Consider the following 21,187-nt stretch of genomic DNA (forward strand, 5'->3'; position numbering starts at 1 on the left):
ATTTAAAACTACTTTTCAGCTTGGACCAGCAAGTGGTTTACACATAATAATTTTCGATGAAATAGATGCAATTTGTAAAGCTCGTGGTACTGTCGGCGGAAATTCGGGTGTGCATGATACGGTTGTCAACCAACTGTTGGCAAAAATAGATGGTGTTGAGCAATTAAACAACATTTTGGTAATTGGAATGACCAATCGAAGAGATATGATAGACGAAGCATTGTTAAGACCTGGTCGTCTAGAAGTTCAAATGGAAATCAGTCTTCCTAATGAAGAAGGTCGTGTGCAAATTTTGAATATACATACTAGACGCATGAAGGAGTTTAAAAAGTTAGCTCCTGACGTAGACTTGCGCGAGCTTGGTCAAAAGACTAAAAATTTTAGCGGTGCTGAACTGGAAGGATTGGTACGTGCAGCGCAATCAACCGCAATGAATAGACTAATAAAAGCAGCTTCGAAGGTCGAAGTGGATCCTGCGGCCATGGAAAAGTTGATGGTCACTAGAGAAGATTTCTTACATGCCTTTGAAAACGATATCAAACCTGTAAGTATTTATAATTTACATCTTATGGTTCATAAATTCCTGACATTTATTATTATTATTAATTATTTTTAATCATCAGTTTTGAACCGTTATCAACTAAATTAATAAAGCTATGATGTCAATTCCAAATCATTTATAGCATTTATTTTTGCAGAGTTTGGTTTGTGTTTTGAAAACATTAATTAATTTAAAAAATAATGCTTTTGATATTTAAAGAATACATTACAATTATTGTTATAAAACTCATAAACCAAAAAATAAATAACAACAATTTTTACTAATCTTTCCATATGTGTGTGTATGATGTTATAGTTATGATAGGACCCTAAATTTATTTTTTAAATACAGGGTTTGCACGATTTATTAATCGGTGTCCACAATTTTTTGGGCTCGTCTCATGATTTATTTATCGTGTCCCATTGATTTAGATCATTTATTGGTATCGTCCGATTGGACATCAATTCAATTGAACCAAAAATTCTGGGAAACTTTGTCCTAAATTTTAGGACAATTTTTTCATGATTAAAAAATCGAGGGCTCACACAAAAAAAGGGAAGCAACTAAGAAATTATGGAACCAACCAAAAAAAATCGCGGGAAACCCTTTAAGTAATGAAAAAATTGTCCTAAAATTTAGGACACATATATGGAAATATATGAAATAGTATTTTTCACAATTCATGTCTACACTGTTTTATCTATCTTCTTCGGATTTTCCGCAAATCGAAAAAAGATTGTCCATATGGTTATGCTTGGTGGTTTATCATTACTATTTTTTTATCATCATTATTATTATTTCAACATTTTTATTGTCTTTTATTCATGTTATTATTATTATTAGTTTTCATGTAATTATTATTATTATTATTGTAATTTATTGTAATTATTAATTAATTATTAATTAATTTATTATTGTAATTATTAATATAATCATTAACCCAACGGGACAAAAGTAGAAAGCTTGGAGCAAAATAATCGTTTGTCTCGCTCTATCCTCTATACCCCGCTTGCTTGCACTCATGTGCGAGCGCTCGAGTATATTCTCTCAGAACTGAGTATTCGCAGTTCAACCCGTGCAGTGAGAATGTATTTGTTAATGTGCAGCGAAATTTGTCTCTGTATCTCATTCCCCCACCCCCAAAAAACCACATTCACTCTCCGCGCACTCTTAGGCCGCGGGGCCATGGGGATTCTCAGCGCTCATCAAGCACTCATGAGTGCTTTTGAGAAATCCTCGTTCTCAGCGTTTGTCGAATCGGAACAAAATCGGTTTTGAGAATCTTTGAGAATCTTTGAGAAAGTTGACGATGCAGCGATCGGATAACTGAAATATAAGCAATTGTGCTATTTGTTTTTCGGTAATCACTTTGGAAAATGTATTCAATGTGTATAATTAAAAAAAAAAAATAAAAAAAAAAATGCGATCAAAAATATATTTTCTATTTAAAGCTCCAAATAAAGCATGAGTGACTTTATCAGTTTCTCAAAGTGAGAAAAACTGACGACGGCCACGGGCTCGCGTCTGAGAACAAGATTTGAGTGCTTGAGAAACTTAAATGAGTGCTTCAGAATGTTTTCTCAGCTTGAGAAAGCCCCGTGGCCCCGCGGCCGAAGGCTACTTCATTTCTACTTTCCTTACTACTTTCGAGCGTGTTGACTCTATTTGTTTTTCGATAATCTCTGTGGAAAATGTATTCAATGTTTATAATTGAAAAAAAAAAATGCAATCAAAAATATATTTTCTATTTAAAGCTCCGAGTGGCAATATCAGTTTCTCAAAGTGAGAAAAACTGACGACGGCCACGGGCTCGCGTCTGAGAACAAGATTTGAGTGCTTGAGAAACTTAAATGAGTGCTTGAGAATGTTTTCTCAGCTTGAGAAAGCCCCGTGGCCCCGCGGCCTTACAATTTTGGCGCGCACGCTACATACAACACGATACAAAAGGTCGTTTTAACCGCGCGCACTGATCAAAGTCGCGATGGTTCAATCGGAACGCCGACGCTCCAAGTCAGAGATTTGGTCTGAAGAAAAAAGTTTTTCTGATCAAATCGACAACATACACGCGACGACACACATCGTCACATCGACCGCCGTCGATGGAAGTGAGTGATGTTCTAAAAATAGATCTGTGGGGCGAATGAGAAGGGGGAGGGGCGTAGAACAAGAAGGTAAGCGTGAGTGTGAGTCGGTTGCGTGCGTGTTTGTGGTTTACACTAGTGATGGGTAAAGTTGGCAAAAATCCGGAGTCGACTCCGATCCGACTCCGATAAATTCGGAATCGACTCCGGAGGGTAGGTCCGCGCTGCAATATCCGGAGTCGTTCGGAATCGTGCGGAGTCGCCCGGAGTCGCCCGGAGTCGTCCGGAGTCGGAGTCATCCGGAGTCGTTCGGAGTCGTTCGGAGTCGTCCGGAGTCGTTCGGAGTCGTCCGGAGTCGTCCGGAGTCGTCCGGAGTCGCCCGGAGTCGGAGTCGTTCGGAGTCGTTCGGAGTCGTTCGGAGTCGCCCGGAGTCGTTCGGAGTCGTCCGGAGTCGTCCGGAGTCGCCCGGAGTCGGAGTCGTCCGGAGTCGTTCGGAGTCGTTCGGAGTCGTTTGGAGTCGTCCGGAGTCGTTTGGAGTCGTTCGGAGTCGGAGTCGTTCGGAGTCGTTCGGAGTCGTTCGGAGTCGTTCGGAGTCGTTCGGAGTCGTCGACTCCGGACGACTCCGGTCGACTCCGAACGACTCCGAACGACTCCGACTCTGGGCGGATCTAGTGGTTCCATTTTGCCGGAGTCGGAATCGAACTAACAATAGTCGGAGTCGGATCGGAGTCGTGAGTGCCCTCCATACAGCACATCACTAGTGTACACGCGAGAACTCATTTTTTGCTCTTTCCTGGAACCCACATGTTTCTAAATTCTTCTGATTTTAAGCAACAAAAGTAGAACGGAATGAGAACACTCATTTTCTCAAGCACTCATGAGTGCTTTTGAGAAATCCTCGTTCTCAGCGTTTGTTGAATCGGAAGGCCGCGGGGCCATGGGGATTCTCAACGCTCATTTTCTCAAGCACTCATGAGTGCTTTTGAGAAAACCTCGTTCTCAGCGTTTGTCGAATCGGAACAAAATCGGTTTTGAGAATCTTTGAGAATCTTTGAGAAAGTTGACGATGCAGCGATCGGCTAACTGAAATATGGAGAATTGTGCTATTTGTTTATCGGAAATCACTTTGGAAAATGTATTCGATGTTTATAATTGAAAACGTTAAAAAAATATGCGATTAAAAACTGTTTTTCTATTTAAAGCTCTGAATAAAGCTTGAGTGTCTATATCAGTCTCTCAGGGTGAGAAAAAACTGACGACGGCCACGGGCTTGAGTCTGAGAACAAGTTTTGAGTGCTTGAGAAACTTAAATGAGTGCTTGAGAATGTTTTCTCAGCTTGAGAAAGCCCCGTGGCCCCGCGGCCGAAGGCTACTTCATTTCTACTTTCCTTACTACTTTCGAGCGTGTTGACTCGCTTGGGAACCGGCATCGCGAAGCAATGAACAAATTTTAATTATCATTTAATGATCGTTTTGGTATAGCGCAGCGGTTTTCAACCTGTGGAGAATCCCCCCGCCCCCTCTTTCCTAGGGGGAATTTTAAATTTGGTGGAGGGAGAGAAGGATTTTTAATCAAAATTTCGCCTAATACCATGGGTTGCCTCGCTCTTCCCCCACCCATGAACTTGTGAGTGGCGAATGAAATCCTACATGCACCCCCTACGTATGAAAAAAGCTGGAAAAAGGTTGAATATCAATGGTTTAGCCGAATTCATTTGTTGTTTATTCCTGTTAACACTTGTCAGACCAGTTTTGTTTATGTTTCCCTGGGGGCCAAGCACTTTTTATTTACATTTTTGATGGTTATCATATATGATAGCCATGGCCACCAGGGAAGTATTACTGAATATAAACAAACTAAAAAATGACGAAATTAATGATTTTTAATACAATTTTGCTTGCTATTGTCGTATTTTCATTGTTTTGCTTTGTTTTGATCATTATATCGGCAAAACAACAGTTAAATGTTAAGTATAGATTTGTTCCCAACAAGATGTTTCATTGAAAAGCGATCATGTAAACAATGTATGTTGTCATTTAGATAATATTATAAATAATATGTGCTGTATAGGAGATGTTTTGAAAACTCACATTATAACTAAGATCGATGTAACTACACAATATTAATCGAAGGAATTGTTATTTTGCGTTTATATTCTCTCATTTTAACTATTAATGGGTATAAATGAGTCATTATACAAAAATGAATATAACAAAAAATAGCCAAAACCGTATACATGACAAAGTTATTTCCCTGACCATTTTTGTATATGTTTCCCTGGGCCAAGCACTTTTGGTTTACATGTTTAGTGGCTATCAACTATCCCCAAGGAGGTGTGTTCCGGTTTGGAAAAGTAGCGCTCCTACCAACAGCAGGGTTCAAGTAGGGTCAAACCGTTTTTACGACTCATTGCAGATACCCCTTACTGGACCAGTTCCCTGGACTGGACCAGAATAACTGTATAATATAACCAGTATACATCCAATTGATGTCATTGGTTATATAATAACAGAACGCTTTTAAGTAAAATGCTTAACATTATTTTCTTCCCTTCGAAGTGCACTTTTTGTATAATTATTAGCACTTTTTTCCTTTTCCTTTTTTTTAGAATTCATTCTTTTTTTCTTGCTCCTCTATAGTAATAGTGTAAAGTATATAAGTTATTTTAATTTTTGTTCAGTTTAATTTGACGTAATCAAAGGGCTCTAAGCCTAATACTCTTTAAAAATCAAAATCAAACTGCCTCCTGGCAAAAACCTCCACAGCGGAGAAAAGTGAGCGTAACGCTAAATCTCGCAATGCAAATGTATTCATGAACTTAAAAGAAAAATACCAATAAACATTTAAGTATTCATTCATTTAGGGAAGTGTTATTGAATCTCCCTGTGCAAAACGAAGTAAAAGGTGATGCTCACATGTTATACTCACGTTACGCTCATAAGTGACGATTGCTCACTATAGAATCTTCATATAGGAAAAAGTTACTCATTATAGAACGGTGTTGGTAACCGACTATGGTTGCTTGGATGATTTTTATTTCTTTGCGGCGTTTCCTTTCTTCCAGCAATGGTAGAGTATTGAAACATTGAGGTTTTAAAATTGCAAGAAATAATTGTTTTCTTCTACCGACGTGTTGAAAGTTGATCAACAATTATCAAATTATTCGCAGTGATCCATTTGATCATGCGTAGTAGTGTTTTGTTGTGTGCTTCAAAACGTTTAAATAAAAAGTAAGACAATTTTGTACTCGCTTGAAAAGTTTGTGAATTTTGTGAATCCATCGGAGCTGCAAAACTAGGTACAAATGAATGTCTCAGCGTTTTTTTCGATCCGGTATAGAACGTCGTTCTCTTTTCGTTTGCTGTTCTGTATGGATACACATACACATTCTGTCTATGTGACTGATAACAGCGCACGCCATATTCTCTCAGAGATAACGGTACAACACCAGCGCTTTGAAGCCAGAAAAGGATAGAGATTTGTGATGAAGTGAGAAGCTAATCGCCAAAATTTAAAGAGACAATCCAGCGCTAGCGGTAAATGCAATCAATGAATTGCTTCTTATTTGCCATATGGATATTATTAGCATTGGTGAGTTATTTTGACTGGATTGTGATAATCAATGAATTGCTATGTGTTTGGTGCTAAGCTGTTCCGTTGCGCATTCAAAAAAACTCACTTGAATGTTTTCCTGAAATCTTAAAGTGCACTACTAGACAAATGGAAACCCCGTTAGTGCACCGTAAATTTGTTATATACCGATGATTTGATGCTAGCTGCTTCTATTGAGAAATATTAATTCAATAAGTGTAGTGTGCGTTGCAAAACAATTCCAATTTAAATCATTAATTAGAAAAATAAAAAGAGAAAAATGATCAATATTAGTTAAAAACATAAACAACAACATATCTCGACCTGTTAATATAAAATGCACTGTACAGCGGTATACTTAAGTTAAGCGTTTTTCTTTTAAGAGGAATAGTTTTACATATTCAATAAACTGTTATTTAGCTTTGCTTCAATTGAAACTGTGTGATTATTGCACATAAAAGATGTTACACAATGTTAAATGAATACTTTCAAGATATCAAGTTAATACAGTGAGCAACTGAAAAATGCGTAAACATGACAGGTTATCTTGAACCTGCGTTCCGCATTCCGTTCTTTTTTCTTCAGATTGGCAGGTTCGTTTCGTTTCTCAATTTTCGGAACTATTCCCATCACTAATTCAGACCCATATGTCATATGAACATGTCATGACATTAAATTATTTTTTATTATTTTTTATTTATTCGTTACATTAAATGGATAACAATGATCCCGGAGAATGATCTTAGTTTCTAATCTAATGTAAGGTAGGACATCAATCACATAGAGATGTGTTCACCGTTAAAACCCATGTTTTAAGCTATTTTTGAAATATAGGAAAGTGTTGAAAAAATCGAATAAATGATTCATTTCATTAAATGCCCTACTCATCGAACTAAGTGGATCATTGTGGCCGTATACAGTTCGTCGTCGAGTGAGCAATGACCTAGAACGCAGAGAGGTGGTGGGCGCATACAAGTGCCCGAGTAGGGATGGGCAGTCGATGTTGTTCGTTAGCAGGGCAGCCACGAATTGTTGTTGCGCTATGCGGTGAAAAACGGAGATTGGTTGGAGACCGAGAAGCAAGAGCCTCAAATTACATGGCGGGAGCTGGCTGTCTGGCGACCAAGGGAGAAGACGGATCGCGAAGCGCGAGTGTCTTTGCTGGACAGATTCAAGTTTCTCAACTTGTCGTAGGGTTGCTGGCTTCGAAACCATCGACGCATATTCCATTACAGGACGAACAATACTGCAGTATAGCGACTTGATGCAAACTGGGTCTTTAAATTCTTTTGTCATACGGACTAGACCCCAGCAGATGATTACACCAGGAAATCATTTCATTTGTATACCGTTCAAATGTCAACTTTGTATCGAGTATGACTCCTAGGTCCTTAATGTGGTCGGTATGTTCTATCGCACGACCATAAATTTTATATCTGTGTAGCTATGTATCTCGAGCGATGTTAAATAGTAGCTACTCCATAAGTTCAGAACGATTAATTTAAATTTTAGTATTTCGTATGCGGTTGTAAAAATGGCCAATGATAATGGAATAGTCAAACTTCTTCTTTGCCACAACAACCGTAGTTGGTCAAGACCTACCTGTACCACAGAGGGGCTTGGTTTTCAATAACTTTTTGATAACCCATAGTAGGATAATAGTCAGTCATACGTATGGGCAGATGGTGCTATAGGGACTTGAACTCATGATGGGCATGTTGTTAAGTCGTACGAGTAGACCACGAGTCTAGCCGATAGTCAAATAAACTGAGGATAAAAGTGGATCACGATTGCTAATCTAATTGAAAAAGTAATATGTACCACTTATTGTAAATAAGACAAAAATATGGAAAAATATGGGCTATTATCCTGGATAAGAATTTGATTGAAATCTGTATCAAGATAGCAACACGATCATAAAGAGTATTTTTTAGAAGACATCAAAAGATATCAGGATTGCTTATCTACATGTTTGCATGAAAATCTTTAAATGCTCTATGCAGTCAATAAATAAGTCTGAGGTTTTGTTGCGAAACCCTGCAACCGGGACAAATTAACTAGTTAAAACAAAAATACATATGGCTGCACTATTTATATTCATCGCAGGAATTGTTATTTTGCATCAATATTCTCGCATTAAGATTATTTTGCATTAATATTTTACATTATTCATATATGTTGACCATTTATGGGTATCAATGAATTATTCTGTATAATAGAAAAACACAAAAATTGCCCAAATCTCACACATGACAAAGTTATTTAACATTTGGTGATCTTTTGGCAAAATTTCAAAATAATACGCCCTATCTGTTACCAGATATTAATATTTAAATTCAATTATTCCTGCCACCCCAGGAAACATAACTGGCTATTATATTTGATAGTGCTAAATAAACGCTAAATAGTGTTAAAATTAACGATCGTTAAAATAGGTATCAGATATAGGTAAAGCCAGGGAAAAAAATATGAACAGTACAATCAAAGACTTTCAATATATATCCCATACGCTTTTAACCATCGTTATTTATAACGACCAGCTTTCACATTTTATTTCAAGACCGTGGAAAACTTTCCCGAATCGTTCTTAAACTATAGCCGGCATCGCGAATTAATGAACACATGTTAACAGTCGTTTATAGTTCATTTTGGTTTAACCACGTTTATTTGACATCGCTAACGCATCGAGTTTATTTAACGAGGTCCTATGCCGTCATTAAACAAACGATCGTCAAGAGCGTATACAATACAAATTAACACTCGTTTAATTGTACTGCTTGAATTCGTTCCCTATAATTGCCTATATGCGATATCGAGCAGTTGTTAACTGTCTTGACGATCGTTTATTTTAACAAGAATAAACAACAAATGAACTCGGTTAAACTAAGATGATCTTTAAACGACTGTAAAAATGTATTCATTTGTTCGCGATACAGGCTATATGTAGTTTATTTATTCTTTATATCGAATACTCATATGCGAAAATAACTCATACGTACGAACATTGCTAGCCTATATACCGTAGTAAGCAAAGCGATGGAGGTAAAATAAAGGAGATAAGAACGGCCCGAGCATAGCTCGGACAAAACTATAAATGCGCGCTCACCTACCTCCAGCACTGCTCGGGCTAAACTGTGTAGGGTTCAATTTCGCAACTTTTTAAAAGAATTGTAAATGTTCCATTTAATGCGTGTTCAATATATAATAATTAAATTTCATCATTATTTAATATTGCATTATTTTAGGCTTTTGGCACAGCAGCAGAAGCCCTAGAAAACTATTTAACAAGGGGCATTATCAATTGGGGCCTACCAGTGGCTCATATTCTTGAAGATGGTGCTCTTTACACAGAACAAGCTCGAGGAACAGAAGGTTCTGGATTAGTTTCAGTGCTTTTAGAAGGCCCCCCAAATGCGGGAAAAACTGCGCTGGCTGCTAAACTAGCGAAACTTTCTGATTTTCCGTTCGTAAAAGTATGCAGTCCTGATGAGATGGTTGGTTTTAGCGAGGGTGCTAAATGTCTGCAAATACGTAAGGTAAGTAACGAATTCTAAATACAGGGTTACCCATGATTGATTGGTTGGTCCCATTAATTTTTGGAGCTCTTTTCACGATTTTTCATCGTTTTCCATACAGTTTTGGTTTGTTCCAATGATTTATTGGTATCGTTCGATTAGACATCAATACAATTTAACCACAATATTCTGGGAAACGCCCAAAACATCATGGGAACACTCCAACAAGTATGGGAAACAGCCAATAATTTTCGGGAATAACGAAACAAGCTTGGAACCCCTGTATACTTATACAGGTTGTCCCTGAGATACGCTATAAATCGGGACCGAGAAAAAAGCACGTGTTTTGAATTTCCAATTCACGTCGAATAACACATCAGTCAAAATATAGCAAATTTCCTTAAAATTTTGCTTGTAACGGGTGGTTTTAGCTACTTCATTAATTTTTCGATATGATTTTGAATAAAGATTACACTTTGTACCTTTTTCAATGAATTTTAACATTTGACAGTAAGAGAAATTATTTTTCTATTGACATCCTTTGCTTAATAAACTGTCAAATATCGCGTATCTCAGAATCCGCGTATAACAGAGACTGCGTATCTTGGGAACTACCTGTATATTTACGATCAAACAAAAAAAAATCATCAATATTAAAATCTATCCTTAATATTAGTACTTCGACGACGCTTATCGCTCCACATTCAGCTGTATCCTAGTGGATAATATCGAGAGACTGTTAGATTATGGACCAATTGGTCCTCGATACTCTAATCTAACGCTTCAAGCATTATTGGTATTACTGAAAAAGTCTCCTCCAAAAGGGAAAAAACTTCTCATTTTGTGTACGACTAGCCGAAGGTAAGCATTTGAATTATGAAAATGTTAGTCATATTTACTCATTCTATCTTTCATATAATATTTCTAGGCAAGTGTTAGAGGATATGGAAATGCTTTCGGCATTTACTGCAGTACTACATGTACCGAACCTTTCTACTGCGGATCATTTAATTGCAGTACTCGAGCAGGAACCAGACGTGTTCGGTCGCAATGAACTGGCTGCTATTTACAAACGTTTAAAAGGACGTCGAATTTTTGTCGGAATCAAAAAACTATTAGATTTGATTGATTTAGCCCGTCAAATGGATCCGCAAACTCGTATGATGAAGTTTTTGTCAAAGCTTGAAGAGGAAGGAGCCATTGAAGATGCTACTGTGGCACATTAAGCAATATTTAAAACAGCATTTTCAATCGAACCCCTTGTAACGAATTTTTCAATGTAGATGCTCATAACTAGCAAATCTAAATGTTCTACAAATACCCGTCTTGACCAGTTAAATCTTGCATAACGAGCAATTTCATTTTTGTTCCCGATAAGAAATCGTGATCATTTCGAGAGCTACATTACTAAGAATTGTTAAAATGTTGGAATTGATGTTTCCTATCGTTATTGTTGATCATGTAGCCATTTTAAACTTAAATTATGCCCATTTTTATAGAATAACGTCACGCAAAATTAACTTTTGTTTTTCATCAAAAAATCATAGCTATGAATGAAAAATGAGCTCGACGGCATCGTCCATCGATAGAAGAACGTCTAATTTACAAAATCTTGGCGCTTTCAACACACTTAATCACACACAAATCCACAATTTCAAGCGTATTATATACAAATCGAGCAGATATGGGAAAATAATTTCAAGCAAGTGTCTCTTGGGTTGGGAAACGTCGTTTAATATTACTTCTCGATTTTTTGAGTTTGTTTGCCTATATGCTATATCGAGCTGTCGTTAACTCTTTTGACGATCGTTTATTTAAACAGAAATGAACAACAAATGAACTCAGTATAACCAAAATGAACTTCAAACGACCTTTGAAATGTGTTCATTTATTCGTGATGCCGAATCATAGCTGATATCGCGAATAAATGAACACATTTTAACAGTCGTTTAAAGTTCATTTTGGTTTAACCGAGTTAATTTGTTGTTCTTCCTGTTAAAATAAAACGTCAAAACAGTTAACGACTGCTCGATATCGCATATAGGCAAACACGGGGAAAAAATTGAGCATTATAACTAAACGACTGTTAATATGCATCGCATATGCTCTTGACAGTCATTTGTTTAACAGTGGCATATGACCAGTCGTTAAAATTAACAAATGAACGTAATGCGATCGCGATGCCAAATTTTAGCAATTTTTAACGACTCTGGTTAATTTTTAACGACTGTGCTTAATTTTTAACGACTCTTAATTTTAAACTCTTTCTTTCGCGATGTCGGCTAATGTTTGCTTTACTGGGTTTATCAAGTCGCTTTGCGATGTGTGCTGCTCAATTCATTCCATGAATATTCTGATGTGCAACTTCAATTGGCTCGAAATAATAGCTGGCATCGCGAAAGAAATAGTTTAAAATTAACAGTCGTTAAAAATTAACCAGAGTCGTTAAAAATTGCTAAAATTTGGCATCGCGAACGCATTACGTTCATTTGTTAATTTTAACGACTGGTCCTATGCGGTCGTTAAACAAACGAATGTCAAGAGCGTATCCGATACAAATTAACAGTCGTTTAATTGTACTGCTCGAATTTTTCCCCCGTGTTGGCCTATATGCCATTTTGAGCAGTCGTTAACTGTTTTGACGATCGTTTATTTTAGCAGGAATGAACAACAAATGAATTCGGTCAAACCAAAATGAACTTTAAACGACTGTTAAAATGTGTTCATTTATTCGCGATGCCGGCTAATGTTCTATTCCACCGCACGCATTTTCATCGCATTTAAGAAGCTTTTTCATTAGCCGCGTTCAGACACGGCATATTCTGCCAGAAAATATCTGTCAAACACACTTTCTCACTGAGGTAGGGGAAGTCTAGCAGCCTGTGGTGAATCTTTTTCAGGTAATGCAAGCTATCTATCGCTGGATGGATAACAAAAATATTTGCCTGCAATCTTTTGACAGGACGAGAAAAATATCGTGTTTTTCGTGTTTAAACATTAGTTTTCGATTGCTTCCAAGTTTTCTATGTTCTAACGGTTGTATATTTTGCATTTCTTTCAACGATCGTTGTATTCTGGTAAGATTCGTGGTGTGTAAACGCAAAAATATTGGCGAATCTTTTTTGGACTTGTTTCTGGTGGAAGGGGAAAGTTTCGCGAATAAAGATATGCCGTGCCGAACGTACCTATTGGGGTTCCTAGCTGGAATTGTCCGCGATGTTTATTATACCTGCAAATTGTAAGTGCTTTTTATTTTTGTTGAAACAATCGTATTGTTTTGCATAACATAAAAGATTACCTTTACTCCGCTGTAGCATTGAAGAAAAAGTGGGTTGAATAGCACATCATATGTGTAGCACACATTGCAAAGTGACTTGGTAAACCCTAATAAAACGGACTTAAATAAGATGGCTTTGGAAAAAAAACTAAGACAGATAATTGTTTTTCTTAAACTTCCCATGAAAGTTTATTATTCAAATTTGTTAAAAAAAAACGTACGCCTATGAGAGCTGCCGTCCGGCAGTTAAACGGAAACATCGCCATGGCAAACGAAAACACGCGGGGAGGTGTTTAAGTTCTACCTTCTTTTTTATCAATTCCTCTGCAGTTTTCACGACAAAATTGTTTAACGATTGTTTACGTATCATAGTACAGAAATTCTCAATTAGACGCAGCTGGGAGAAGTTGAACCGATTTGCTGACTAGGGTATCACATCGATATTCACCCGCTCCTAAATGATCACTGCGAGTTATGGCGTCATTGTCTGCCTCTGCGTTCATATTACACAGTTAATTTTTCACTGTTTGGTCAGTTGCATCGACCTAGCGGCCAAGCGCATACTGTGATTAAGCTACTTTTCCAACGGTCTTCCTGTTTAGAATCTGTTGGAGCTTTTTGTCACCCAGGGTCGTCGGTCATCCGAAGTCCAGCTTTCGTTAGATGCTCCGATTGTTGTTTAAAAGTGACAAAATTTTTTAGGTGCCGGAACGTGCTGTCCGATGTCCACAAATTACTGCAAGATTTCCGTTTTCGGCCGTACCGTTTTTTTATCGCACACGGTTCTGAGCGGAGTTACTTTGCTTTTTTGGCCACCACGATTAGAATTCCACTGATATAGATTATCACTGTCAAATTGGCTCGTGGGTTACTGTTAATGATATTGCATGAACGTTTTGCCGATGCGAGCGATGGCAAACCCATATAAATTAGGCATTTTTTATATTTTTTTATGCTAACGCTCTTGGTCATTTTGAATTGTCCCTGAAAGCATGTTAGGCAGCTTTACAGAAAAATGTTCACCTTAAAAAATCACAAACCTATGAAATCAAATCAAATAAAAAGTTTGTACCCAGTATTCTATTCAATGGTAAATTTTATTTTTATTTTTGAAACCTTCTATGAATCAGTACCTCATTTAAAGCTACTTTGAATGATTTAACACAGGGGTCTTCTAATTTTTCAGTTCACAGGCCGCATTGCTTCGCAAGTAGTGTTGTTGAGGGTCATTTTGGCTTTACTTTTAGTTCAACGAAATTAAAAATCTTATTATTATAACAAATTTCAAACTGAAAATGTAATATTTCCACAGTTCTCTAATACTGACTTATACTTTTAGATCTCTAATACTTTTAGTGTCGTTTTAAAATAGTTAAAATATATATTTTAATAAAAATTACTGATAATTATAAATTATTTCAACCTTTTCAAAGCAATCGCGAGCCGCATGATTGACTTTCATGGCTACATTTGGCCCCAACTACGTAGTTTTGAAGCCCCTGTTTTAATAAATATATAGTAATTATGAATACTTTGTAAAAAACATAATTTTAGTGTCGTTCAAGGCTGTTTCAATATGCTTTGGAAATTAAAGGGAGATAAAATAAATTAATACTTCCAAATTATCAAATTTTTAAATGTATTTCTAAGTCATATGATAAGGAGCTTAAAGCTTATCAGTTCTATTATAGAAATGTAGGGAAATGTATGATAATCAATCTATTTCAAAATATTACCCTTACTCAAAAACAATGTGTAGGCGAATCATAGATAAAACCAATAAAATCAATGGAATTTTCATTAACCTATTCAATAATAAGTACAGGATGGCCACTCAATCGGGTAAAACCGGGAATTAGCTGGGAATTTTATTTTTCCGGGAAAACCCGGTAAAACAGGAATAGGGTAAATGTACCAGTATTACAACAGTTTCATAAAAACTTCTCCTACTTTAATAATTTTTATTATTTTTCATGAAAGTGACATTATTTTTAACGATAAACTATCGTATTCGGCCTCAGCGCAATTTTGCGATCGAAAAAAATCGATAGGCGCTCACGTAAAACTGACAGTATAACTATTTCTTTCATACTCTTACATGAAGTCGATTCCTATCGAGTTCAGTATTTAGTGTCGGCAAACCATTTTTTTATATAATTAGTAAATGATTTTTTATCACCCAAAATATTGAAAAAGAACCAAAACAATTACCAACTTGCTTTTACATAACGTTTTTAAACACCATTAACCTTGATCTATCGCATTTTTCTGATATTCGCTAATTTCCGCAGTTCAATGCGTCGCGGATTTTTCCCCATACAAAGCGTAACGATCGAATTTTTGTAGCATAGTTCATTTTGCTCGTGAGTGTCATGGTATACCAGTTTTCAAAAAGACTATTAAAAAGAACATTTTGGCGGCGAAATGAGTGTCAACTGACACCAAAATGACAGCCGGATCGATCGAAAAATTGTGCTGAGGCCGATTATGTGTCTATTTTTTATTTGCCGATTTTAATGTAGTTTTTAGAGATATTGGCTGGTATTATTGAATCCGTTCGTAGCGGGAACGTACGGCGCTCACATAAAATTTTAGGGATAGCAACACATTTCTTGAGCCCGCTCCTACAATGCCGCGGTGAATAACTGTAGCAACCATCTAGTACGTTAAAAAAATGAGTGTCGGGACGTACGCCGCCGCTACGAACGGATTCAATAATACCAGCCATTCGTAAAAATGCAATTAAAGTTTTTGTTCCTATTTTCGGCAGGCTGTGTTCCTATTTTCGGCAGGGTGTGTTCCTATTTTCGGCAGGCTGTGCTCCTATTTTTGGCAACTCGAATATGGGTCGGTAAATGTTTTAATCAATGCCAATAGATAGACATAAATGTTCAATACGATTTTACGTTCTCACTTTCCTAAGATTGGTGTTGACAAGTACTTAAATTATTAATTTTGTGGTGTTATTTGTCAAAAATCTACATTCACCGTGTACCTATTTTCGGCAGCATTTAAAGTGAATAATTATCTGTTTTTCGTTATTTTAAAATTCCAATCAGGCTAAAATAAATTTTAAAACCATAGAATCTTTCATAAAAACTACAATTTCATTGTGTTAGTACTCTGGTTCTCTTAATCATGAAACCTGCCGAACTATTGACTGACAGCAAATATGCCGAAAAACTGCAAATTTTGTTTGATATTTTGATAAATATGTAAGGAAATGATGTGATACTTCGTATATAAACAAAAAATGAGCATATTTATATTTAAAAAATATGTGTTGTAACCAATTTCAACGCGTTTTTGCGTAATTACACGTTTTTAGTTACCCTGCCGCAAAAAAGTACTCTGCCGAATACTGGTACAGTTACCCTATTCTAAAAAAAAAAAACTGGGAAATTATCACAAACTTTTGCGATCACTGTTTACCATCGTACCAAATGCATTTTCAGTTAACGGAATGTTTTGTTTATTGTTCCCAATTCCCGTATCCCGTTTCTCACATATGATACGCAATATATGTACTTCTCATTCGCACTGCTGCAATATTTACGTTTACCAATATCGGTTCTTGTGCATTTCTGGTATGGTGTGCCAATTCGTACTACCTTGCACTCATCTTTTGTAAACTCGTGTTTTGTTTGCAGTGTCAAATTTGTCTCTGTATCTCACTCCCTCATCCCCACACACCCACATACACTCTCCCCGCACTCTTAAAATTTTGGCGCGCACGCTACGTACGACACAATACAAAAGGTCGTTTTAACCGCGCACACTGATCAAAGTCGCGATGGTCCAATCGGAACGCCGACACTCCTCCAAGTAAGAGATTTGGTGTGAAGAAAAAGTTTTTCTGACCAAATCGACAACACACACGCGACAACACACATCGTCACATCGACCGCCGTCGATGGAGAAGTGATGATCAAAAAATAGATCTGTGGGGGAGTGAGGGGGGGGGGGGGGGGGCGTTGAACAGAATGGAAGCGTGAGTGAGTCGTCGCGTGTGTGTGTGTACACTCTCGAGAACTCATTTTTAGCTCTTTCCTAGAACCCACATGTTTTACATTTTTCTGACTCTAAGCAACCAAAGTAGAACGGGATGTAGAAGGCTACTTCATATTCTATTTTTCTTACTACTTCGCAGCGTTTTGAATCGCTTGGGCATCGCCTGTACATTGGTATTTTGCATTTTTGTTTGGGGCCTCAACCTTCATTCCGCTCGGTTGACGAGGTTCCCACAGTGATACGCGCAGGTTGAGCTTCTGGCGTGGTTTCTGTAGTCCGATCTTTGCTCCTTTGTTTTCACGAGGTTTGCATTAACCCATCGATTCTTCATTAGCGTTATGGATAAACATTGCTGCCTTCCTCACCTTTTCCGAGAATCGAAGAACAACCATTCCGATAGCTCATGATTCTAAAATGTGTTTTCACACCTCCAGATTGGATACTATATTGTTGAATAATTCTCTAATAACTTTTATCATAGTTTATGACAAATGTTCATCTTTCCCTTGATGCCCGTCTTTACTTACCATCCTCTAGATAACGATTTTTGAAAACGCTTTATGATATAATAATTTGGAATTGAAGTATAAATAATCGGCACTCGAAGTGAATAGTGAACCGGGAAAATCCCAACCTGGAACATCCCCCCCCCCTCGATTGGCCGCATTTTATAATTTAATCAACTCTATACTTAAAATCTCACATTCTTCTTTGCAAGTCATTTGTGACCTGCAAAACTACCTTATACCGGGTAGTCTCGGTTTACTTAAACCCATTATCTTTTGATTTTATTAAAAAGTTGTCTGTTACAAATGTGACTTACAACATGGTTTTCAACAGATGTCAAATGTTGCATTTGTATCACACACATGTTTTAGTTTTTTTTTGCATATTTCGATGGCATTTGAAAATTATTTATATTATGTAGCAAATCTTTTTATAAAAATTGAAATTTTATTGTGAAGCACATACAACACGTGTCAGCTGTTGAAACACATTTTGCAAGCAGTGAATAATGTTATCCAGATTGGAAAGTGATTTCGAAAACCCTGTACGGCTATACTAAAGAACAAAGATAATCCGATTATTCTGACGGTTGCCGGTTAACGGTTTACGGTCCACGAAATGTCAAATTAATATAAAAAAATAATAAAGTTCGAAAATATATCTATACAAACAAAACCATTGTTTATCAACTTGACTTTCTCTGCAAATGTTCGTCACTATTGAACAGCTGTCAAATTCATGCGCATGGTTAAGCCTCCACCCAGTTAATCCGCCCCCGGATAAGCGACTATATTTAATGGTTTATGCTCATCTTTTTTAATTCATTGCCAATAATTGTCAAACTCAGTACTGTTTATAGCAGGTTGCAAATCACGTGAAAGAACAGAAATATTATTGAGACGCAAGTACAATTAATGGGGCCCTTTCCGTTTTTAGTTCGTAGGCTGAAATTTCAGCCTGTCAGCTGTATGCATTGTATAGCAGTTTTCGAGCAGCTATCTAAGTGAGTTTAATATACAGGTGGGCTTATCCCAAGTTTTGTGTATTCGTCAAGCCTCCAGAAAGCTTTGAGTAAAAGCTTTCACCCGTCTTGAGAAAAAGTGGTATTTAAAAATTGTTATAAAAATGCTGAGACCCCCTGGACTACATACACTTTGATTTTGGATTCCGTCACCAGATCTCTTTAATGCACCTTGGGGTAAATGTAAACACCACCGTGCCATTTTTTCGAGCAGGTACTCAAATCTAATTCTAGCTTTGAGGCTAGAATAATCTAGACTGTAAATTGCAGGCTAGTTTTATGTGTGGTTTTGTATGGAGTATTTACATGATTTCAGCCTCCAACTGCCAACTCCAAGTTATATGTCCCTAGGCTGTGAGAAAGTGTGCCAGAAAAAGTGTGCCGCAGTTTTGCGATACAAATCCTCCGATCCCGGTATTGTCAACTTTTTGCGTATCGTTCCGCAGTTTTGCGATTGATTTCCGCCAATTCATTAAAGTGTTCCGCGGTCTTGAGTTCTGCCGCAAAACCTTGTATCAATGCGGATTTTTTTGTTCAAATCTATCAATTTCAGCTAAAAAACAGCTGTGAACTGTTCCATAGTAAAGTCGTCAATTGGTATGACTTAATAACACGCCCGTTATGGGTTCAAGCCTCATATGGACCGTACCCTTTTAGCAAGACCTTACTATCCAACTGCGTGGTAATGCATAAGTCTCGAAATCCTGCATAGGCCGGCACATTTCGCTAAATAGAAGAAGATCTGTCAACAACAAAATTGTCGTATCTCCGAATCGTAGTACCTCGAGGGTATCCTGTAATGCTATGCACTTAGGAAACTAAACCGGGAAAACATACCTGTATTGCACGAGTGACTCATAACACTAATATAAGCAATTGTTCTATCTCGACAACTGTAGCTACACTTTGCCATCGGGCTTTGTATACTGATAACAAATTAACTATAAACGCAAGTTCAATTTCAATACAACGGCAAGAAAATAATTATGTTAAAGACAATGGAAAACAGTTGAAAAGGAACCGAAATTGTCTGATCGATGTTGAATGAAGAAATTGAAAAAAAAGCTGAATCTTCGAGATTTATACGGAAAAAAGAAATAACATGATTATTTATTTCGCAGCGAAGCCCAAGTATAATAAGATAAAGCATTACTATGATATAATATAATATAATATAAGCGATAAAATAATTATTGTATATTGTTAGCACAAATAAGCGCGATAGTAGGCGGTTGTTAGTATAACTTTACTTTCAATCACACTTTATTTACGCACTTTAATCCCCGCAAAGAAAGATAAAATAATGAAGAAAAAAGCTCAGCTCTTGTGAATGATCAGGAGATATCCCTAATCCGAATCGCATCCTTTTCGGCCTCTCGAACACTCACCCACACACGCGTGTGGTATACATCGTGTTCCGGCCACGATCGGGTTCGCTGTTTCTTCGTTCGCTGCACCTTTCTCCCGTGGTACTATTCGCCCGATATGCCAGTTATCGTTGCAGGGCTCCCAAATGCTATTTTCGTTACATATATCACATATGAATATAACATGTTCGTTAGTGTTCCTTAGAGTGTACCATTGATGTGTATGTGTGCTTATAATAAAACATATGAAACAACTATAGATTAGTATTTTAACGATTATAACTAACTTTATTAATTTTATTTCCCGCTACAATTTAACCGCCACTCAAAACACACCCGAACTACACACAAGCCGTCACCGAAGTCCCCCTTCTCTCCGCCATCGCTTCTGCCTCGATTATCCTATCTCTCTCTCCAATCGATCTGCGCCAATCTCTCTCACATCATTATCAGCACCTCCAGTCGCAATTACACGTTATGCGAATCGTAGCGGCCAAGGTCGCTACACATAGAATTACTGTTGAACAATGTAAAAATACATAACTACAATTGTTTTCTCTGCTAGTGTACCTGATAGGGCTTCTTACTTGCGATCTGTAAGATGCACACACACACACACACACACATGTTCACACACCTTGACCTTGGCCGCTACACATAGAATTACTGTTGAACAATGTAAAAATACATAACTACAATTGTTTTCTCTGCTAGTGTACCTGATAGGGCTTCTTACTTGTTCCGATGCAGCGTATCGCAACGCATTGCGCGACGCCAGGTGGTAATCTCACATGCTCTCGACCACCCTGGATATCGTTGAACTTTTTGGGGATATTTAGTTAATAAAGGAGTTTAGGGTTAAATACACAACTATACTCAATGAACGTTGAGTACAGAATAATATTTTAGTATAAACTATTCCTACATCAAGTTTAGATCAATGGTTATTATTATTATTACTATTATTAGTATCCGAATTTTGTCACTTCTCAGCAATATGCTGGGAACATTTCACCTACCCCGGGCTATTCAAATGCCAAAGGGGGTTAGGCTCTGTGGATCTCATTCACCAGTTTTCTTAATGTTAATGAGTTTGCACCGGATGTTAGTTATGGTGATTCAGGAACCTTCTTACAGTACTACATGTTCGAAGAATCACCGCCTTTTGAATCCTGGGTAGTTCTCTCTGCAGTTCGAGCTCGTCTAGGGAACGTAAGAGGGCCATAGGGACAATTCCGGTCGCCGAGATGACTACCGGAACAATGCGGATATTCT

The 21,187-nt window shown here is 37.3% G+C and overlaps 1 protein-coding gene across 4 annotated transcripts in view; it reads left to right on the forward strand.

The window, feature by feature from the left end:
• The window catches only part of LOC1268587 (vesicle-fusing ATPase 1), a 45,115-nt gene extending 26,916 nt beyond the window's left edge, over positions 1-18,199 (forward strand). For all 4 annotated transcript variants that reach the window (XM_061650903.1, XM_061650904.1, XM_061650905.1 and 1 more), the window contains exons 6-9: positions 20-544; positions 9,460-9,750; positions 10,406-10,590; positions 10,658-18,199. In XM_061650903.1, the coding sequence (XP_061506887.1) occupies positions 20-544; positions 9,460-9,750; positions 10,406-10,590; positions 10,658-10,955 (1,299 nt within the window). In that variant the 3' untranslated portion in view covers positions 10,956-18,199. The remainder of the gene's footprint in view (positions 1-19; positions 545-9,459; positions 9,751-10,405; positions 10,591-10,657) is intronic.
• The last annotated feature ends 2,988 nt before the right edge of the window (positions 18,200-21,187 follow it).

This window comes from Anopheles gambiae, chromosome 2 (genome assembly GCF_943734735.2).
Source record: "Anopheles gambiae chromosome 2, idAnoGambNW_F1_1, whole genome shotgun sequence".
NCBI lineage: Eukaryota > Metazoa > Arthropoda > Insecta > Diptera > Culicidae > Anopheles > Anopheles gambiae.